The 23,700-nt window shown below is 46.4% G+C and overlaps 1 protein-coding gene across 3 annotated transcripts in view; it reads left to right on the plus strand.

Annotated features, from left to right (window-relative positions):
• Positions 1 to 23,700, plus strand: part of side-III (sidestep III) — an 86,400-nt gene that overhangs the window by 43,350 nt on the left and 19,350 nt on the right. For all 3 annotated transcript variants that reach the window (XM_002137503.3, XM_033383462.1, XM_033383456.1), the window contains exons 6-14: positions 7,428 to 7,560; positions 16,338 to 16,476; positions 16,556 to 16,625; positions 16,775 to 16,885; positions 20,788 to 20,994; positions 21,114 to 21,259; positions 21,494 to 21,644; positions 22,962 to 23,092; positions 23,183 to 23,342. In XM_002137503.3, the coding sequence (XP_002137539.3) occupies positions 7,428 to 7,560; positions 16,338 to 16,476; positions 16,556 to 16,625; positions 16,775 to 16,885; positions 20,788 to 20,994; positions 21,114 to 21,259; positions 21,494 to 21,644; positions 22,962 to 23,092; positions 23,183 to 23,342 (1,248 nt within the window). The remainder of the gene's footprint in view (positions 1 to 7,427; positions 7,561 to 16,337; positions 16,477 to 16,555; positions 16,626 to 16,774; positions 16,886 to 20,787; positions 20,995 to 21,113; positions 21,260 to 21,493; positions 21,645 to 22,961; positions 23,093 to 23,182; positions 23,343 to 23,700) is intronic.

Raw genomic sequence — 23,700 nt, forward strand, 5'->3', positions numbered from 1 at the left:
TGCCAATATAACGCCCACATTTGGCATGGGGACAATTAGTACCACGAACCAATCCGGTTTAATTTTTTCATGGGTATTATTCGTTGACATTTTAAATGAGTGTTTAATAAAATATCAAAAAACTGTCTAATACTCTTTAAATATTTTAAATTGGAAATGATAATAACGAAGCATCCTAAGATGTTTCAATGGTTTTAGTCTTTAATATCTTAATAATAGTCTTAATATTTACGAATTTTATTTTCAACTAATTAATTCACTTGCTTGATAAATAAATGCAGATACTTGTCTCTCTTATTTCACTTTTACTCTATTTCTATCAAACTGAAACTTCCTGTAGAGTATAAATTAGTCATATTTGCTAAATTTTCTTTTTAATTGATTTTATTAAACACAATATAATTAAGGTGACTAAAAAACTTCTTTTGGGGCTACTATTTCAGTTTTTCTGTTGGCACTTTTTATATTATTCAGCGCATACAGTTGGGGCAGGGCTGTCGATTGGCAATGTTATCCTTGCCATCGCGATTACTACTGTACTGCGACCGTGGACACGCACACAAAAGCCTTTTTGCCACAGCCCGGGAGGCAGAGGCAGGGCAGCCATATTGCCGGCATTGAGTTGATAGACATTCCGCTCAGTAGTCAAGCAGCGGAAACGTAACGTATGCGACCTGTGTGCTGCCTGCCAGCGAACATAACTAACAGTTCAGTGCACACACTTTGCCGGGCCAGAACAGGCCAGGCCAGGACAGGCCAGGACAGGAGCGACCTCTTTTGGGTCTGGGTCCTGGTCTGGGGCCTGGAGTTCGACACAGAGCAGCTGCTCCAATTCGAACTTCAACTTGCAATTGCGACGTGGCCCAAAAAAGATTGCCAAAGGTGCCAATTGTTTGTTGGTATGCGGGCACGTATGTGTGAATTTATCGGTTGACATGACAATGCAGCTGCAAAATGCTGGCATCGAACAGTACTTCAATATGCTTCCAGTGCCAGTGCCATTGCCAGTGCCAGTGCCCCTGGCTGTTCTCTGTGCCCTGCCTGCCTTCCTGCCCAAAAAACCGGTACTTCTGCGGGTTGCCGACTTTGAAAGAGACTCTCTCTGTCTCTCTCTTTCTCTCCTCTCTCTCTCTTTCTCTAACCCAATCCTGATAGGTCTGCCTGTGACTCTGTTTCTGACTCTTTGCTCTTCGATCCCTTGTGTACGAAACTACCATTAGGTGGGATGGCAGATCTGGCCAAGCTCCTGTTCTTTATGCCTTGACTAGTTCTGGGTGTCGGGTGAGACTTTTTGTGCGCTGGCCTCTTGCGAGGGCTGCTCAAAAGGTTGATATCCCCTAACATATACACACATTAGTGTTTAGTGTTTAGTGTTTGCCGGATTTTCGTCAGTCAACCCTCGCTCACATACGTCGTGGCTAAGGCAACTTTGTTGGCAGCGAGAGCGCACACCTCTAATGCGACCTCAACGTAAAATAATTGCTGACCAAAGTGCACTCAAATGCAGACACATGGCCACACGTGATGACCAATGCACTTCGGGTCAAATGTACACTGTGCGAACGAGTGGAACGATGGCTGGGCCAGTGTGGAGTAGTGAAATCGTGACTAGTTTGAGAGGGGGGCTATCGAGGGAGGTGAGGGAGCAGAGCACGGAACTGGGGCATTGTAAGGCGGCCCTAAGGTCCTGCCTTCTGCATGCCGCTGCCCGGCTCGTTATTCTTACTTTTTCGGTCAGTACGGTTTGAAGGTTTGAAGACAAGTCTCCACTGTAATTGATGTAATTCCTGGCATCCAAGGCATCAGACTGCCGAGGGTATCTCAGACAAAGAGAGAGTAACGAGCTGGACTAGTCTGACTTGGGGTCATTGTTTGTGCGGTAAGCATCTGAACTTCGGCCGGCAGCTGCAAGTTGAGGCGTATGCCCCAGGCTAGCCTCCGACCTCTGGCAACCAAGGGGCGGCATGCTGTGTAATGTGAGCTGTATACGCTGTGGAAATTCTTTTAAGGCGACTCAATGTCATTTGCTTAAAGGACATACATATCGGAATATCGATTGCCTGTGCAGGCAAGTGAAATCAATAATCGGTTTCCCACTCATCTGCCGCAATGCCAGCCAGCCGAAGGTCAATAATAATATAGACAGCCACAGCGTGCTTGCTTGCCAGCTTGTTATTTTCCTTCGTTGTTTCGCTTTCTCATTGTTTTGTGTTGGTGGAGAGAGGGTCCAAGCCCCCGGCCTATTTACCGAAAAGAACAAGTACGTTCATATTTGCTTTTGCCCCAGTTTTCTTTACTTTTGGACTGACTGCCTGCTTGTCTCTGCCTTCTCTGCCTTCTGCTATCATGACTGTCACGATTGTTCTTGGCCCTGGCATATTATTTATTATGCCGAAATTGAATTTGAATTTGTTGACTCGGGCGCCTGTCAATTGACATGGTAATTGCCTGATCCCGCCCAAGGCCAAATGGAGAGACCCTAGACTCTAGATTGTACACTTAACTGCAGGTCTATGGAAAATATAAGAAAACAAAAAATACTTTGCTAATTACGCCCTGCCGAGATGAAGAGAGAGAGAGCTAGAGAGAGTGAAAGAGTGGGGGTAAGCGGAAAATAGGTTAACACTTGCCACCGGCTGTTGTTCTTCGTGTTCTTTTTGCTCCACAAAGCTCTGCAGCACAGCACAAATGCACCCTTTGGCCAAGAATCTTTCTCGTTCTCTCCACTCTCGTGGCGGCGCTTCAATCTGAGAGGCGAAAATTGAACAAAGGACTTTGTTTGTTTTCAACTAAATTAGTGCAAATAGTGCAAACACACACGCACATATACGTTTGCACTACCAACACAAATGAGGGCGTGGCACAGGCGCCAGAAAACCCCTGCCTGTGCCAGAGCCGGAGCCACATCCACAGCCACAGTCAGAGCCAGAGGCAGAGGCGGATGCAGAGCCGCAGCAGCAATGCGACTTTACCTTGTGCCACTTAGGCAATACTACAGTAGCAGCAAAAACAACAATAACAATACCTTTTTGTTGGCATTCACTTTCACACACACACACACACGCACACCACTATAGAGACGCACAGTCTGGCATTGTCTGGCATTTTGTTAGCTTGCGATTTGGGCGCTCAAAAGTATGCTATGCTGGCCATTAACTTTCATCTCAATTACACAAACACACATACGAGCCATGAGTATGCACGTGTGAGAGTGCTGCGAAAAACAGACTCATCCTCATACACGCCACACACTGGCATACTCGTACATATTTATTTAAGGAATTTTCCTACACCCAAGACAGCAATAACAATGCAACTACAGAAACAACAACAACAACGAGAATATGAAGAAGAAGCGACTGACGCAATGGCACGTTTATGCCACACGTGACCTGCTTTACCGTTGGCGTTGGCCAGGGTCGGCGGCGGCGGTGGCGACGGCAGCGACAACGTCAGTGGCTGCTATATAGTCGCACACTATTTTTACAAGTGTCTACAGTTAAGTGCATACACACACACACACACACACCCAAGACCTGCAGAAATTACCATGCTCAGGGCTTGGCGACGTCGGTGCCGCCATCCTTGTGGTTGTAGCGTGAAACGAGAAGAAAAACTTTGGCGCTCTCTTGAGCAACAACAACAGCAGCAGCAGCAGCCGTGGCAGAAGCAGAACCAGAATCAGCTTTGCCGCGAAACTGGAACGTGGAAAGGCAAGCAAGCCCCAAGCCAAGCCAAGCTGAGAAGCTGCTGCTGCTGCTGCCGCTGCTGGAGTCTTAGCCGTAGCCGTAGCCATGGATTTCATTATGCGCATTTTCTACAACTTTTTGCAGCAGGCCGCGTTAGCATTGCATACTTTTAGGCGCTTCTGATACAGCCGCCGCGTCTTCTTTCTCCTCTTCTGCTACGCTGTGTTTTGTGTCGAGTTGGCTTTTGCGCAGACACTGAAATGCAATTTGCATAAGTTTCACAGCTTCTTTCGTTTATATACAGCAAGAGAGAGAAAGAGACAGAGAGAGAGAGAGAGAGGGAGAGAGAGAGCGATGCGACTTTTCTATATAAATATAAATACTATGTGCATAACCCAAGTGCGCTCAACGACGTGCCAGAGAGTGAGCCTGTGTATGCGTTCTCCTATCTATCCACTGCTGGGGCTGGCTCTGCATCTGTCTCTGTGTGTGCCTCGGTGCGTGCTAAGTATGTGTTGCCTAGCTGTTGGCAATTTTCATAACAAAAAAACCAACACAAAAAATAAGAAACGAAGATGGAGCAGAGTCAAGTGCCACAAGAGCATGAGCAAAAAAATGAAATTTGTATTTGTTTTCTACTTTAGCCAGCATAAAAAAGTGAAATGACACTGTGTAACCCAGGAAAAGTTGACGTTGTATAAAGCAACCAAAGGAACCAAAGGAAATGTGAAGGAAATCTCCAATCTGTTTTCTTTGGCGTTCCCCTTTTTTGATTATTTTGAATGTTTGTAAAATGAAGATAGTGTGCGGATGAACTTAGGACAACAGACAAATTAAAAAACGTAGAATTTGAGAATATACAAATCATAGAAAACAAACAGTTTGATATTCCATCAGCAATGATTTGGGATACTAATTGTAAACATAATTATATCTATCCCCAGAGTTTACTTTGCAAAGTAAATGCCAGATATGACCAAAGCCCTGAAATGTCATGACAGATTGAAAAAATAACTGTTTGCAAATAACCAGCCTTAAATAGTTATTTCTTGCGATTTGCACTAATAATCCTGAATTGACCTATTTACCTACTCGCACGCAAGCCCATACCCCAGAGGCGTACAAGTGAATGGATGGAGAGACATTCGGAAGGGACATCGACATTTGTCCATCTGAACTGTTGCCTCTTGTGGCGCCCCAAACCCGTGACCTCAGAAGCAACTTGCCACCTAAGCCGCAGCACGCGCCACTTTGTCCCAAATCCAGGCAGTTGGTTTTAGCTGCCTGATTCTGTGGTCTTTGGAAATGGAAGGGTCTCCCCCTCGTCCTATCCCTCTCCCTCTCTCTACCTTCTGCCCCACGATTCCCATGTGAGCCTCACGGGCAAATCACTCATTACACACTTACGCTTGCGCGAACAGCGCTGACGACGACGACGCTGACGCTGACGCTGACAAGCACCACGCGAGGAGGACGATGATGAAGATGATGGAGGCGGCGTCGGAGGCGCATATCACAAATTATGTCAATTTGCTGCTGCTGCTGCTGCTGCAGCCCACTGTCGCCACCCGCCCGGGGGACCGGGAGACTGGGACACAGTAGCTAACTGATAGAGGGCCTAACTGTGTCTGTCTGCTGTGCTCTGTCTACTCGTTGAGCATTTGACATCTTACATGGGAATTACAAACGCACGAAAATTGCTACCATGTTTTGCGACAGCCCACACACCGATACATCCTTGTACCTACACATAGATGTACATGCCTATACGTACATGTGTATATCGGTGTGCCTGATTGTCTGTCTGTCTGCGTGGGCGTCCGCTCGTGCGTCTGTTTTTGGTGGGGCAGTGGGAGCGTTTTCATGTGCAAATTTCTGTAGTGTGCCATAAATTATCCGACTGGGAATTGCTTTTCTATAAAACGTGCGCATATTAAATAAATGTCAACAATTTTTGGCATCGTCTGCAGGCTGAGAAATGTCCTGGTTTGGTTCCCAGAGCTCGCACCATCTTTTTATTCTTTTTCTTTTGGTCCTTTTGGTTCCTTCGGCCCGACCCGACCCGACCCGTTGTGGGCGTTCTCTCGCTTGATGTCGGTGGCTGTAGAAATTAAATTACGCGTAACATGATTGCGAGGCTCCCTTTTGGGTATTAATGAGCATCAGGCTGTAAAATAGGTTCATGATGGATGTGTTCGAGTTGCTGGGTTTTGACAGCTGGACAGGTGAGCAATTGAATTTTCAATTTTTCCTCGTATATGTGCATACGTACGTATACATTCGATATAGAAATCGATGCGTGGGCGTAAAGAGACCGTCAATCTTCTGCGAATATCTCTCTTTTTTCTGATTTACACCGAGGGAATTCAATTGAAGTAAAAGTGCTCATATTCGTGGTAAAAGCTTCCCATAAAATAAGTGATAAAGGAGCCCGTTTCTGATGCATGCTGGAGATATTGGAGTTAAATACTCGCAAGTGTTCATGATCAGAGTTTCCTTTTCAAGATCAAGATATTGTATTTTCTTGATATAGAGCTTTTATTAGCAGATCGTCTGCATTTATTTGGGAATTGCCTATTGCCTTCTGCTTTTCTTTCGCTTATTGTTTGCTATCTTGACACTTTTTCACGATCATAGTGACAGTAGTTCGTTCTTTATTTTTGATTAAGCTTGAAAGAATTTGGCTCCTTAGCAAACTGTCAAAAATCAATATGGTAGGACTCAGAACTCTTTTCTGTGCAGTCATGTTTTATTCATCGAATTGATTGATTGACATGCATTTACAGTTCATGTTTCTCTTATTAATTTACGACTTCTGAGCTATCAGAAACCAACCAAACAGCACCCCCAGCTGCACCCACTTCTGCCACTTTGATAATGCTCACGCCAAGGGACAATTAGAGGCACAGACAATGGCTATGAGCTAGTATGAGTGACTTTAACGTTGGCTGTTTTAGCCAGCTTTAATCCATTGTCATTTGCTTGGATTGGATTGGATTGGATTTGATTTGGAATGGGGTCCACTCTGTTTGGCGGCGTTTCCTGAGCCGGAAGCAACGCCGCCCTTAGCATTTATCTATTTTCAGTGACATCAATTGGCAGTTTAAATGCAAAAGATGAGGCTGCCGTGAAATCGCAGCCAGTCGCCTCGACGGCCATAGCCATTGCCATCGTCATCATCATTGTCGACGTCATCGTTGTCGGTGCCGGTGCCTTCAATTTGGCATTAATATTCCCACTCACGTACTTGGTTGTGATTATGCGACTACAACGACAGCGACGACAACGACGATGAACGGTACCGGGAGAGGCTATTGCGGTTAGGAGGGGGTTAGACTTGGGCTTGGGCTTGAGCTTGGGCCAAGTCTGGGGGTACGGGGGTCTTGGAGTTGGTTGTCGTGCGGTTGGTGGCTTGCGTGCTCAACGTTGTGGCAACCTTCTCTGAGAAGTCGGAGTCAACGTGACACTTAAAAGGCAGCGTTTTGTTGACATTTGTAAGAAATCGACGAAGGAGTCCAAGTAATTGCGGCAACACCCCGACCGAGCTCAGTGCTGAACAAAAAAGGACATTTTCATATTGTGTTAATGACTTTGGCAATAGTTTTGTCATGACATTTGAAGAAGCCACTCCCTCTCCTGCGAGAGGCTAGCCATTCCATTCAATTGAACTTCGAACGACGACGACGATGATGACGCTCATAATTGTATTTATATTTCCCTCTTTCCTTTTTCTTGCAGTCTCCACAGTGGCCGTGGAGGCAGTACTGGGACGCACCGCATCCCTGCCGTGCGACATAGAGCCGGAGGCGAAGGACGATCGTGTGTATATGGTCCTATGGTTTCGTGAGAGTGCTGGCAAACCACTTTACAGGTAAGGATAAAGCAAGGATTGCCTTAAAATCGAGGGAGCCCAAATTTGAATTAGGCTTATTCATCTGCTAATTTTATAGTCTCTTTGAGCTTTGAGTGGGAGCGAGTGTGTCCCGAGTACGTGTGCGGTTGACAGAAGTTCCGCCCATGCTTAAGGTCCTGGCTACCTTTGATTTATACGCGCGCTGCTCCACCTCCTCATTGAGCCCCGACAGCATCATGAGAAATGGCAGCAGTTCATAATTTTCAAATAATTTATTATTTTAATAACATCATCAATATCAACTCAACTCGACTCGACTCGAGTCTACTGCCGGCCTCATATGCCTAGTCCTAGTCCCGGGCCAGCACGGGGGGGTTCGGGCCTGGGTCAAAGCAAAACAAAAGCAACGGCACGCCATGCCAGGCCAAACAGGGCGACATGGACTCATATATTAGCCGCAGGGCCCCAAGCAAAGGACATCCGTGGCAAGAGCAGGAGCAGGGAAAGGAGCAGGAGTAGGTGGAGGTGGAGGTGGAGGGCAGGGCAGCAAAATAATGGCATCCAAAGTGAAAACTGTTTTGGCGGCAACTTTGATTATGGGAGAGTCCTGCGAGGCCTTCTCCTACCGCAGCTCCTCCTGCTGCTGCTGTTATTTATAGAGCGAAGTCTGCGAACGTGTGCTTAGGTCTAATATGTTGCACATTATAAGCAGACATCGATATCCTTTAGCCTTGTCAATTTTGCTTACATGTGCTTCCTTTTCAATATGTTACCAGCGGGCTTGGATGTGCGGGTGGACACACACACACATTCACAGGGAAACAGACAGAAATAGGGACAGAGACAACGACAGGGACAGAGACAGCGACATGGACACGGATAGGGACACGGACACGGACGCACGTGTATATCAAGGGCGAGCGCGAACTGTTCACGAGCTGTTGCTGCTCCTGGTCATACTCCTGTTACTCCAGATCCTGCCTCTTATTGTTGTTGCTATTTCGTGCACTCGATTGGAAGCAATAAATTTCAGTGCTACAGAAACAGACACACACACACAAAAGAGAAAAGGATGAGGAAAATCCGGAACGAAAGAAAAGCGGGAGGTAAATGTTTCTCCACAAAACAAAAACAAAAAAATGAACACAACAAAAACAGAACAACTAGAAAAATGTCGAAAACAATAATGTCGCAAATATTTCCGACTTTATAACCAAAAATATCCGAAAGTGATTCGAATTCGATTTCCCTTCCAGCAAACAACCAGCAAAAAAAAAGAAGAAAAGGAGGAAAATTTAAGCAAATAAATAAGAAGAGCGAAAACAACAGCAACACCAATAGCAGCAGCAGCTGTACAAGTACAAGAGACAGCTAAACTACAGGCGGGTGGTCGGGCGCAGGAGGATATGAAAGAGAGTCGGGGCCCGGGGGGGACTTTGGCTGCGGCATAAAATTGTCAGCGCTGCGTGAAATCGAAGGCAGTGTAGGGATGGGATGGGGACAGGGTAGGGCAGAAACGGGGCTTAGAAAAGAATCAAAACCAAAAGCTAAAACCGAAAAGGCGCTGAAATTGAAAGCAGCATGTGAGAGGCGAAAAAAGAGGGGATCCCTCAAGGTTTGCCATGGTTGGGATGCTCGTGTGTGAATATCCTTTTCGACTGTGTGGCTGTGGAAGAGGCTTTGCTACATCTCCAAAGGCACGTCACAGCTGGCAGCCTCACCTACCACGTACCGACACAAAAACACACACAGAGTCACCCATGGAAAAGCCCTTTCTAGGAGCCCTGCCATGCATTTGACAGCTTTACACCCAGCCACAAAGAGTGAGCTGGAGAATTGGTCTGGCCCAAAAACAAAAAAAAAAAAGAAACAAAAATGATGTTCTGCCCAGGAGGCTAAAAGCAAAAATATTAAAAATTATAATGTTAACTTTTGCTTTGTTGTTGGTTGCTCTCGGACAAAGGCGGCTCAGGCAGACAGACAGACAGACAGTTGTTGTTAGGGTTTAGGCTATTTCGGGTTGTCGGGTTTTTGGGTTCATTTTTATGACTGGGCTCGGATTTCTCGCTGGGATTCGTTTCCACTGACTTTGACCTTTGAAATGCGATTTTCATAAGATTTTTATATATTTATTTGTTATGAATCGTCAGCGATATAAAGACAAAGGGAGCAGGGCGTTGGGTGCTCGGGTCGGCTGCCCTTCCATTATTAAAATTAACATTTGCCATGACAGCCACCTGTAACGAGGAGAGGGCGTGAGAGCTCTCTCTGGGTCGACAGGCCAACTGTCACGTTCAATATTGCAAGCCATCAATGGCAATGGCAACCGTAGCACCACGTCCGCCCCACTCCCACTCTCCCGCAAAGCCTACATAATAAACAAAAGGCAAGCGGAAATGCCAACAGCAATGGGAGAATCAATACAAAAAACAAATAAGAGCACTACAATCAGAACTCGTCTAATGACTAAGGAATACCCTGTACGATGATGCACCTAAAAAAACCCATTGTCAGCAGAAGTCTAGGCAAATGTTAAATGACTCACGAGTATACCCACAACCACCCTGTTTAAATATTGAATGGTTACAATGGGCTTTAAGCCTGGGCCACAATCAAGGTTAATTGATTTTTAAAGCTCACCTACAGCTGGTTGGCTGCTGCCCGTAGGCTGCGAGGAGGCATGAATAATGAAATTCGCTGCGAGCACGGACTCGGCGCTCGGTGCTCGGTGTTGCTGGATTGGATTGGTCTGGTCTGGTCTGGACTGGTCTGGTCTGGTCTCGTCCGGACGAAACAGAATTTCACCGAGGTGGAGCTGAGAGAACTGGCTGTCAAAAGCGGGATAATCCGTGTGCCACGCTAACTGCCATAATCGGCAGCAGTGCCACTGCCCATAAATACGGACTGCGACTCCACACCCGGGATGGAATACGGCATCAAAAGTGCATTCACTTCAGACAGGTAGAGTCGTGTGTGTGTGCGCTTGAGTTTGTATGTGGCATGCCGCAGTGCTACTTGAGAATCGGAATCGCTCTGCCACAAAAGTAATAAACCACAAAATGGTATTCAAAATGGCTGGCAATAAAGGCCAACGCAGACGGAAGGGAGCTCAGAGGCCGAATGAGCTGAAGATGGCGCAGTGGAATCACGGTGAGAGGTACACTAGCCGAGAGGAGCAGAGGATCTCAGGGGTGGAGTTTCGAAGGGAAAACCAAAAGTCGAGCCAAAGGCAATTAAGTCGAGTGCATTTTCGGGGCATTTTACGAGCGGCAAGCGGCGTCATCCACGGCAACTGTGCGCACTTTGCGCAAATTTCAGGTTAGATGGGATATTTAAAACTGTAATTAAGTTGCAATTGTATATGTGTATATATGTATGTAGTATGTGTGAAAGCGACTGCGAGTGTATATGTGCGTGTGTGAAAACGGAAATGCAAGCGGCGCATGCAAATCGGTTTTGCCGCCACTAAACTTTGGTTTGCATTGCCATTACCACATCCCAGCACTGGGGACTGAGAAATGCCAATGTCGGGATTTTCTTTGTCACCTCTCCACTTGGTCACCCCACCCCCGGAAATGGTGGAACGTTCCGTCCGAATCCCGAATCTTTGCACTGATTGTGCATTCAAAGGCGACAGAGAGATTACCGAAAATTCTCTTTTGTCCTGGTCAACTTTTAATGACTTCGATTTGGTAATTGGAAAACGAAGAATTCGTTTCTAATTGGAAATTGCCCGAGTGGTTGGATGATTTAAAAGTTACAAAATCGGTTTGGGTTTTATCCGAGAAACTTCTCAAAGAAATGCATCAAACTGTTATATCTATCACTTTTCTTTAGAATGTTTCAATCTTCTTTCAAAGAATTATCCTGATAATCAAACCATTCATTCCCATAGAACATCATGTGGGGAGTCTTGTTTACGGGCCAAGAGAAAATAATCCGATGCTCAGTTTTTCTCTGCTTTATTTGTCTCTTAATTCAGATCACGACTAGAGATAGGGTTCGTTCCGAAAAGAAACCCAACCTGGGGCCACGTCTGACAAAAACCAGCTACGGAATAGGCAAACCCAAGATGAAAGTTTTATTTTGAATTTATTGCGGAATTTATTGGGCGACACTGCATAAATTTGAACTTGGCCACCAAGCTCGACGACGACGACGACGGCGATGGCGATGTTTACGGTCTTTGTTTTCATCAGCTCGCAATTTTTTCTCTCCTTTTATTTGGAAGCTTTCATATATTCATATGCTACAAATTATATAGTAAAAGTTAAGGAGAAGATGAGGCGAAAACCAAACAAAAACCAACACCAGCGGCAACAATGTGTGGAATGATGCCAACAAATGTCAACACGGCTCTGTGGGGATGGGAAATTGGGAGTGTAGGAAGAGGAGAGGAGTGATGCTGGAGTGCTGGTGGGGGGGAGAAAAACTGTTGTTGGCAATAACAAAAGAAATTTACAGATATTACACAGCATGGCTCCATAATAGCACCAATACACACACACACACAAAGGAAGAACTGGGCATCAGAAAAAACAAAACAGAAAACAAAAAAAATAAGGAAAACCCAAAAAAAAAGAAGAAAAACAGAAAAAACAATAGGGCAGTAAAACCATTTGCATACTTTTGTCTGTTTCCCTGAGTGCCCGCGTATATGGGGGCGTGTAAACAGCCCCTTTTTCGGTGTTATTGTTGTTTCATATTTCTCTCGGTGCTGTGTTTCTTTTGTTTGCACGAGTGTGTGTGCGTGTGTGTTTTGGGAGTGTGGAAACCAATTTTAAATTTGTTGCCACTTTTGTCGAGTTACGAAACATACTTTTTGGCGCTTTGGCGATGAAATTGCTGCTGCCGCTTCTCTTCTGCCTTGTGGTAGGGTTCTTTATGCATAATTTTATACGGGCCGCCAGACAATATACGAATATGCGAGAGCCTATTCTCACCTGTCTAATTTTGGACGTTCATAGGCCCCCCCCACCACTCCACATGTGAGGAGTGTGTGGCACAGGCGACCCGCATGCCCCCATAGTTTATTGCCCGTTGTCATGCGCTTCCCTTATGGGAAGCCAAACGCTGGTTATACCCTGTAGTAGCGGAATAAAAGGTTGTATTACAGTTGCATCGAATACATATTCGCAAAAGCAAAAATGGTTGACCTGAAGTTTATCTTTTCACGTTTACGCGTGACTGGCAATTTGACCGTTCACACAAAATACTCGTAGATCTACTTATTTGCTTTCTTGAGACGCCCGTTAGATGACACATTTTATAGAAAAATCGTCGACATTTTTGTATTTATTTTATGGAATTGAAGAATTACCTGTACTTACTTTTTTGCAATTCCTGTCTTCCCTTTTGGAAAATATGTGACATATTTACAGAGAATCAAGAAGAAAGAATTTGGATGTAACTCATTGTAATCCCTTACTTCTTGCAGAGACTTGCATTTCCTGTTCTTCCTAGCACGCCTTTTTTAACCAGTCCTCTGGACGGTCGAGTAAGGGATATAAGATATTTGCAAGAACCATGTCCCCCCACAATATTCCCACGACAGCAGCATCTGTTTAAACTGTCAGAAAATACCGACAGAGCTGCACACACGCACGCACACGTACACATATCGTACGGGCGGGCATAGCGGCACACCGACACGCTCTGACACATATTGTCATAAAATTATTCAATGGATATTGTGAGTGCAAAAGTTTTTCGTCCTTTTTCTGGCGAGCTCTGTCCTTGTCCCTGCCCCTGTCCCTGTTCCATCCCTGTCCCGCTTAGCCCTTTTGCAATCTTTTTGAATAGGATTTTGTAAGCGTTACAAACTGAAGAACGAACAAAAAAGAAAAACATTAAATGGCAATATGAGAAGCTTGCTTTGATATTGGATTTCGGGGCGGTGCCGCAGGTCGGAGGTCGGAGGTCGGTCGGGCTCCCTCCCCAGGAAAACAAATGAGGAAGGGGGACTTGTGGGAGAGGTGTAGGGGATTTAGGAGGAAAGTTTCTGGCCAAAGCCACTGGAAAAAACCAAAACGTAATTGCCAAACCCATTCAATGTCCAGTTCAAGGTCCGCTCCGGGATTTGTTTAAAGAGCACAGCTCATTCATTCAGCCAGAAGATAAAGTGCTACCAATTAACGCAAAATAAATAAAACTCGACTAATTGTTGGAAAAAAGCAAGAAAAAAGCGAGCGTGAGTGTGGACAGGAGAGAGGAAGAGAGGAAGAGAAGGCGTAAGAGCGCGCCATAGACAAAAGACAAGAACGAGAGAATGAATAAGACCCAAAGCAAACTCCTCAAACGGACGTCGCGTGGTTTCGTCCACTTGTCCCCTGGACTGCTGCGAGCGGATCCTTTTCTTATCCTCTTGTCTCGTCCAGCAGGACGACAGTTAACATTTCTGCAACTGCCACAATGTTGTCTCCTTTTCCTGGCTTGGCCCATTTTATTTTGGTCCTTGCCTGCTCTCGCTTGCTGTTTCTTTTTCTGCTTTACAATTTTTACTGCTCGAGCATTTGGCGTTTATTTTTTTGTTTTGTTCTCGGGGTTTCTCCCCGCTCCGTGCTGCTGCCGTGTCTCTTTTTCCCTTCTTTGTGCAAACTTGGCATTATTGTTTCCTAAGGCCAACAACGGGAGAACACAACGTCAACAGAGGGCAAGCTAGGCTAAGACCAGAAGCAGGACGAAATAGCCCACCAATCAGCCCCGCCAAGACAACTCCCGGCCACCTTTCCTTATCGCTGCTCGCTGCTCGCTGCTGCTGCTGCTCGCTGCTCGGCGCCATTGTTGACTGCACGGCGTTCCGCCATTGTTTGCAAATGCGCAAAATTAAAAGCGAACGAAAGGGACAGTAGCGCAGCTCTCAAAAGGAATTTTGTTTTTAAATTTCGAGAAGTCCTTTTGAGTAGGAGTCGCGTTGAGGTGGTGGCAAGTACTCTGTTCCATTGCTATGTATTCATTTTCGAGCATATATTTAATTAGGCTAATTAGAGGACGTGCTTTGGCGGCGGGCATGGCTTAAGCAAGGCTTAGAACGCGTAATTTATTCGCCGCATGGTTTACTGCACTTTGAACACAATTGGAGGGATTGGGGCCAAAACACATGACAGGGCCCGTTTGGTTGAGCGGGGGGCGGGGGGCAAGCGGGAAGGGAGCCCAGTGATAAGCAGAAGAAATATGAGCACCGGATATAAATTGTGTCAGCGGCAAAATGATAAAAAACCACTTAAAGGCGCAAACAATACGGCCTCCAGGCAGCCCAGGCAGTGAGGCAGTCAGGCAGTGCCAGCCGGCACAATGACAAACCGCTCGACTAACCGCAAGAGAGAGGCCGAAGCCGGCTGGGGTTGGGCTGGTCCCCACCAAAACAGGACACACCAGAACAGAACAGAGCAGAACAGACCGACCCACAGATAGCACACAGACTGCACGACGACAGCGGAAACAACAAAAGGACACAACTTGCTTGCGATGACTGTGCAAAGACGTTGTGGTGTGGCATAGAAGGGGGGCTGGCCCCCTTTGGCCACCGCCAAGTCATTTACGGCGTGTCGCCGGGGGGGTAGCAGCCCTCAGACGGACATTAACAAATACAATAAAAGCGCCAAAGATAGCACGTCAGGCTTTTTAATGCGCAAAATTGCAAACGTTGCCAGGCCGTTGGCAGGCCGTGGCCGGGCTGCGAAAATAATGCGAAACGGAAGAAATTAGTTGCGTGCAAATTTATGCTCGGGGTTGGCTCTGCCACCTCTGCTGCCCCTTGACTCTTTCCTCCGCCACGGGCCAGCGCTAGGGTCAGCGGGCAGGACAGGAAAAGGGTCATTTTGTAGACGCGTGAAATTTCAGGCCCAAGACATTTGCTACTTTTGAGCGGATTTTTCCAGCCCCCCAGCCATTTTCTATCGCATATTTATGGTTTGGCTAAGAAATAAATGTAGCTGGAGGCTTCATAAGTTTCCGGGCTTGTTTAGTACCCTTGTTGGGCCTTTAACCTACAGTTTATAAGTGTCTAAGAACACCCGTAAGACAGGCAAGCCTGTCAGCCTCTGTAAGTATTAAGCAATCAAATCGGATATTTTAGACTCCCGCTTCTGAGACGTAAAAAACGTATGGCAAACGTCTCAGACAGGTGTTTTAACTTACTTTCCCATTTCTAAAAATTGCATTAAGTGATTTGAAGTGTACTTGGACTAACCTTTAGCGTCTGCATTCAAGTTAGTCATTTTCTTGACCGATATTCCCAAATATGGCTTGTAAAAGTAAACCCTTAGATGGTTTCAGGTGCATCTTTAGATACCCCGCAGGTTAATCATTTTACACAGAAATAAATAAATAAATAAATTATTTCCATGTGCATGAAAATGTATTCCTTGTACGATGAATTCCGCCAGCTTTAAATATTACTTGGCTAGCAAACAGAATAATATTCGATGGGGTAGGGTGGCCTTCGGTACACCGCATGAAAACATTGAACTGAAAAATGCTTCTTGAACGAGGAAAAGCCATTTTTTATGCTCAAAACATAAGGTCTGGTCTCCTTGCCACTGCCACTGCCACACCGCAACGCATTAAAATTTACGACCTACGCGTAGCTACGCGGCGACATCAGAAATGATTTGGGAGCCCGTTGGTGACACAACTTATCGTCAATATTTTTGGCCTTATTTTCCCTCACTTACGTCTCTCTTTGCATTTCCCGGTCCCCCCCAGAGATAGAGATACCAAAAACGAGAACTACTTAGGCAACTTTTAACATTTATGTGATGGAAACGTTTCTCTTTCTCTTGTCCCTTTTGCAGCTTTGATGTGCGTGGGCGGCCGTTTGAGAAGGCCCTCTACTGGTCGGACACCAACTCATTTGGGCCACGTGCGTATTTCGTTACCGGACAGCAGCCGGCCAAGTTATCTGTGGACAATATACAGCTGGATGACGAGGGCGTAAGTAGAGCGGAAGGCGCCCCGAAGTGTGTTACATTTATTGTGTATTTTTTATTGGGTTTTTCGGCTCTGTCAACAGGTTTACCGCTGTCGCGTCGACTTTCAGAACTCACCCACGCGCAATCATAGAATTAACTTAACGGTTATTGGTGAGTAAGAGAGAAAAACATCTCTCCCCATATAAGACAGTGCGCTGTCATTAAAGCCAGCTCTGTCTCCTTGTGCCAATCTCTCCTGTAACGAAACGGATGCGTCTGTTCTTCTGCTCTGCTCTGCTCTGTTATTTTCTCCCCTGCAGTTCCTCCGCATCAAATACTCGTGTACGATGCCTCGGGTCGCGATGTTGCCGGCGCTGTGGGTCCGTTGCTCGAGGGCGATAATATTGTGTTGACATGTGAAGTGCGTGGCGGTAAGTAAATCATGATAAACGACACCAGCGCACTCTCTCTCTCTCTCTCTCTCTCACACACACACGCACAGAAAGACCAACACACACGTAGTGGCAGCCACATAAATGTGGCACTCAGACAAAAGGCTATCAAGCAGGGCCAGCACAAAAACGCAACTGTTTCAGTCTCAGTTCCATCCATTCCACTCGACCCTGCCAGTCTATTTAAAGAATTAAAGATGAAAAGCTCCAGATAGGCCCGGCTGCGGCCCCTGTCTGTCCCTGACTGTGCCCTCCCCACACCCGGTGGTGGCGGTGGCGGTGGGGGTGGGGTTGGCACATGCAGCCTAAGTCATCGTAAATAATAAAAATAAATGTATGTCAAAGTCTGCGGTGACATTGCCGGCGCACAGACAGAACGACTCCTCCGTCTACGTCGTATGCCACTGGCACTGGCACTGGCACTGATGCTGTTGCTGCGGCATGGTGTTGGGGCTATGGCTGTGGCTATGGCTGCTGTCATTGCCACTTTGCTTGAAGAAAAATGCAACAATTTTCAGTGTGTCTGGGCTTTTTTGTTGTGCACGGCATCCATTGGCCAGCTATGACCTGTAGGCATATGCGGCATCGTAAATCTTTAAAGAGGTCACCAAGGTGAGGGCAGCAGCAGCACCATCTCCATCAAAAGCGACCGCATCGTCTAAACTTTTTACTTTCTTTTAGCTTTTTCCCTTTTCCTGGCTGGCAAGTGTGAAAAATTTTGTACAAGTTGCTCGCTTGGCTGGATGACTGGGATAGCCTAAGGGGGTCTCCTCGCCTGACTGAACCGAACCGACCGAACCGAACTGCGACGAATCCCATGCCCCGACACGACCATTATAAATCATTAACTTTGTGACAACAATATTTTGGCATGCACCCCAGACATTTTCCATGTCAACTAGCAACTCGATTTCATGGCAATTTTTCTTCTTTTGGCCAAACTAAATGGGTTTAGCACAGAGCTTTAAAATGGAGATTGCAGCTGGATGGTATGCTCTCGAAAGTTTATAAGTCCTTTTCATAGTGGACTTAGCTGATTATTTCCGACAGACCCTAGGTACAGTTCATTGAACTGTTTGGAATGGGCCCTAAAAGTTTAGTTGGAGAACACTTAAAGAGGCCCTTTGGAAATGCTTTAAAGCCTAAACAGTCTCCCTGTAAGAGTAGAATATTTGCCTGGCCTATCCAACAATCCATCCATCCTTTGTGATACTTGCATTTGGCAAATTGGAGCTGCTTCTCCTGGTCTGATTGTTCTCCTCATCTCTCGAATGACAGCTGGCGAAGGCTAACTGGCACCTGTGTGCTGGTGCTGGTGCTGATGCTGATGCTGGTGATGGTGCAACTACTGTTTCTGTTTACGTGCACCATTTCGCCAGCAAAGGATTCGACTTTGGCTGCCTTCTGCTGCCGCTGCCTTGGCATTTGCTCGGTGATTCGCTCGCATTGGTTTTGGTTTGGCAGTGCGTCACGTCGCTGCTTTGACTAACCGCATGTGAATGAGCCAGATGGCAGTTGTTCGAGCTGGTTCGAGCTCCCAACGGGGGGGCACGGAGCACGGTGCATGGGGGATGATGTCGACAACATTCGCTTTTGACACCTGTTGAGCGACACGCCTCATGGCAGGTGGTACCCGCCGTAGCTGTAGCTCCGCCACGGAATTGTATGCACCATTCTCTCTCCTGTGGCACTGGCACAACCATGCGGCTACCTTAGCTCCTTGGAAGACCGCAATGCAGGCTCATATTTCATTTTGTGCTCGTGCAGACGGCAACGCCGCTGCTGGGCTCAGCGCCAAATTAACTAATATCACAATTTCAGCGCCACATGGTGTCGAGTCGACCGAGGCAGAGGTGGCAGAGGCCTCAGAGTCCTCTGACGGCGGCAGAGAGTGTGCGGCTGGGGTCGATTTCTGATTAAAGTTAATGCAAATCCTGACGCGTATTTTTATGGGCGCCCCCCACTAATCATAGCCAGGGCCCCAATAAACGCCAAATGCCAAATTGCTTTATCAACTTTATTAACTTCGACTAATAGCAATTAATACCGGCAATAAAAAGCTAATCTAAGCATTCCGCCATAAAAGACCCGCCCGGTTTATCCATTGTGTCCAGTCCAGTGTCCTGCCGACTGTCCTTTGCATATTATGCTCCCGAGCACAGTGGCATTGTCCGGCCATTGGGGCAAGCAATTGTCAACAAGCGTAAGTATGGCTTAGCAAATGGCAACGCGCACTGTCTTCATTACACAAAGGATGCCGGAGAGGGATGGGGGTGGGGCCGTCGAATGAAAGGAAAAGGCCAAGACAGGGGAAAGGCAGCTAAATGCCGCAGGGAAACTGTTATTTGTCTATTATCCCTGCATTCCCATCCTGCTCGACATTTCGGTTTGCCGTCGTGTGTGTGTGTGTGTGTGTGTGTGTGCGTGCGTCCTTGTTGGCTTATTGTCGCCGTCGCCGTCGCCGAGTATCCTTTGCAATCAGCAAGCATTTGAGCTTGGCTGGCCGGATGGAGAAGGAGCAGGAGACGAAGGGAGCCCCAGCTTAGCCATGGCAGTAAATTCCCAAGTCCACACTCAGCTATCAGCTACTTTAACCCTCCCCCAACTTCATAGACCATAGCCAATCCCAATCCCAATCCTAGTCCCAGTGCCACTCGTTGCTGCCTCAGCTGCTTGTTGCTATTGTTGCTCATTTCCGCCACATTCACTTGGCTCACTTAATGGCCACGAAGGCAGCAGCAGCAGCCCTCGAGCCAACCAACCGCTTTGGGCACTTAAACGGATTAAAAATATTTTCGTACATTTGATATGTGAGCGAGTGAAATGCCTTGCCTTCCCTCCGGCCAGCCAGCCAGCCATCCACTCGCTCGCTCAGTCACTCGGAGTGAGCATTGAGCACTGAGCGGTGCCAGCAAAGCGAACAAATGATTGCAGAATTTCAATTGAAAATGCCGAGAGGGCGCACCGTTGAACAATTGCAGCGAGAGCATCAAGAGGGCTGCTGCAACGGAAATCGATATTCCATCACTGGCGGTTCCAAAAGCCCACACAACTTTATACATACTCGTGTGTGTATATTTGTATACCCTTAAGTATTTAAAAAAAAATTCATTATCACATATAACTTAGATGATTCTTCCGTAGATGATTCTGCGCCTAATGGATAGGCTCTACCTAATCATGAGTAATATCGCTCTTTCCAGTTGGTCATGTAATTCTTTTTGATATATTAAAGATGGAGAACATAGCAATAAATATATATGCACATCTTTGTATACACTTTTCCATCCTCCCTTTTCTGTCCGAATTGTTTTCCATTTAGGGGTCATCAGCATGTCCCCAAAAAAACTTTACCCTGTTTTCCCTCCCACTAATTCAATATTCACGCTTATGCGTTCGGCTGGCAGCCCTCACCCTCCACTCCCTACCCATAGCAACCACCTACAGGACCATGACCATCCATCCATCCATTCGTCCCGTCCCGTCCCGGCCGGCGCCCCCGAACTTTGCTAGTTAAGCTGGCTAAGCCTTTTTTAAAAGCCTTGGGTACACACTGCTAAATGCGCATTATCATTAAAATGTTGAAAGTTTCTTTCTTTTTTTTCGGTCATAAATTTTCGAACGCGGCGCTGTGGTCACGCCGCTTCCGTTAGAGTTCCATCCATGCCCCCATAAACCCCTTGGAAAACTCTCGCTAGGCGGGCGGGTTAATAATGCATGAGTGGAAAAGTTTTGTTGCCGAAAGAACAGTGCTCAGAAATTTAAAATTAATTTATACATTAAACATTAATTTAAATTTGAATTGGAAATGAAAATGAAAATGCTAGTGCCTCGATGTTAATGCGACTCTTCTATCCATTCCATCCGATGACGGGCAACAGGTCGCCCAGAACCTACTGTCACATGGCTGAACGGCACACGGACTTTGGAGGCTGGCAGCGGGGTCTCGATGGGCCGGCATGTGACTGTCAATCGACTGGAGGTACACCAAATCTCGCGCTCCGCCCTGAACAACACGTATCGCTGTCAGGCATCCAACACGAAGCTGGTGGCACCCGTGGAGCGCAGCATACGCATCGAAATGTTACGTGAGTAGCTTCTGGCAAGTCAATATTCCCAGCAGCAGAAGCTAATCTCTTTAAACCCCCCCACCCACACCCACACCCACACGCACACCCGCGCGCACATCATACTATATATTCCGCAGTCAAACCCACATCAGTCAATTTAACCAATAAGTTGAAGGTCTTCTCCTCGAGCACGCAATACAATCTCACCTGCATTGTGGCGGGCTCGGTGCCGGACACGGAAATCAGATGGACACAGAATAATCGGCCCTTCAAACGTGGCATGGTAAGCTCTCTCTCTGCACAAGCTGAGGCCAAAATCGAACTTAATCTCAATGCCCAGCCACCTCCACCTCCACATTCACCTCCCTGACGCCCAGGTGTCGGGCCATGTTGCCTTATTTATGAATTTCCTCCGTCATGGTCAGAGGAGTGTGGGGGACCTGCGGTGTACAGCCAGCGGGCACTTTTCTAATCGATTTCACTTTATCTTTTTCTGGGTGCTCTCCTTCCTTCGCAGCTGTCAACGAGCCAGGGCAATGGACGAGTTATATCCACATTGACATTTCATCCACAACCTGAGGACGACGGCACGATGCTCAAGTGCGAGGGCTCCAATCCACGCCTGCAGAACTCAGCCATCGAGGACTCGCTCATGATGAACGTCATTTGTAAGTAGACCGAATGCATAAGCAATATACTCTATAAAATCGATTAAAATTTTCATAAATGCAGAGAGCGCACAAATCAAAGTCGCTTGTGCAAATAAGTCTAAATTATAGGGCATTATTTACATACTCGAATATTTATTTTTTCTCCAGGCTATAGCTATGGTCCTGTATGGCTGCTGCCGTTCGTTCATTCTCGTATGTCAATATTTATTTCGTTGACTTTTAGCGTGGCCATAAAAAAGCTGCCGGAAAATTTGTTGCCTGCTTTGCTTCGCTTCGTATATTTGCGATCCCTCCAACGCCGTCGAAATGTCATAAATTTTACTTTATTTGATTATCAATTTAAAATCAACAGCGATTGCAACTGAAGCAATTTTTCCTGCTGTTTCCTTTAACTATGTCAGGGGTCAAAACGGGCAGGAAAAAGAACAGACCCTTTGGCTAGTTTATTCTGAAGTTTCGCTTTGTTTTTTCGTCCTTGTGTTTTTTAGATAATCATAAATTTATTGAATTTTAAAGTCACACATGGATCCCCCAGCAATGTATGCTAAATAAAGCCATAAATATTGAATAACATGGAGCGTGAGGCTCCAACTTTGAAGAAAAATAAACTTTACCCTTTAAGGAGACAAGTTTGTATCTTAAGCCTGTCTTTCAGCGAAAAGAGAACTTCGATTTCTATCAACTACGTAAAATCAACTGTTTTACAGTTTCCTACTACCTTCCACTCCTTAAGACCCTTTTCATAACCCTTCCGCAGACATTTCCCCTCCGCAAAACAGTTACAATTTGGAAGCCACCTTCGGCACGCAATCATGATGTTGTAAAAATAAAAAAGAACAGAGAATGAGACAGTACTAAATATTTTATATGATCCATCATTGATATTGGGGCGACGCTCGCAGCAACGGAACGATTTTAATTTAAAAATTTTTGTCATACTCATTGGTTATCCTGTAGCCTGTTTGTAGTCGGATCAGAATCAGGACGGGGCTGTGATGGGGCTGGGGCTGGGACTGGGGTTTATAACGCGGTTCCGTCGTTGCGTTGTTAACTTTTATGGATTTCGGTGCGGCGAACGACAACGAACGAACGGCGGGCGGTACATACATTTCAGCTTTTTATTATGCAATAATATTTTTCGATTTTATATTTTATATCAGAGCAGCGGGCGCTCGTCGCTCGTCGCACGGCTGCACAGGCAGCACGGCAATTTGAATATAAAGTGCACAGGATAAAACCTAAATTTCCATATTAGCAAAAGCAATTAGGAAGTGAGCTTAACTATTAACAAGTTCCCATTTCACTGCATTGCAGATCCGCCGCAGGTCACCTTGTCGCTGGGCTCAACGCTGCGTCCGGACGACATCAAGGAAGGCGACGACGTCTATTTCGAGTGCCACATCAAGTCCAATCCCAAGGAGCATCGCATCATGTGGTCGCATGACGTAGGTTCTTGCTCCTGCCCCCGCCCCCGCCACCGCCACCGCCAGAGCCAGGTGCAATTAATCAGCGCTCCCCTCTTAATCTCGTTACAGGGCCAACCGGTCACCCAGAATGTCTCGTGGGGCATCATCATATCCACACGCTCCTTGGTGCTGCAGCGAGTGGGGCGCGTCCACTCGGGCTTTTACGCCTGCTCGGCGGCCAACGATCGCGGCGAGACGCAGTCGGCTCCAGTCAGTTTGAGGATACGCTGTGAGTACCCATATCCCTAGTAACATTTTTAAATAATATTCAATAATTTTACTGAAAATTTCCAACAAACACCATTGTAATGGAAAACCAAAAAATTGTCCAAAAATTATGCTGACAGTTGATGTCAGTCGAGCGGAGCATTAAAAATATATATGCATAAATTTATGCACAAATAGACATGCACATAGCCACATTTACACATCCATTCTATACCGCTCGCTCGACAATGGATTGGGGCTCACCCACGCCCACGCCCCCGCCCACTAGAGAGAAATGCTTGCCACAATAATAACAGCAGCGGCAGTGCACTTGACAAAATCGCGTCGCCACCGCCCGTCCCCTGTCCTGTTACCACACA

The sequence above is a fragment of the Drosophila pseudoobscura genome, chromosome 2 (assembly GCF_009870125.1).
Source record: "Drosophila pseudoobscura strain MV-25-SWS-2005 chromosome 2, UCI_Dpse_MV25, whole genome shotgun sequence".
Lineage (NCBI taxonomy): Eukaryota > Metazoa > Arthropoda > Insecta > Diptera > Drosophilidae > Drosophila > Drosophila pseudoobscura.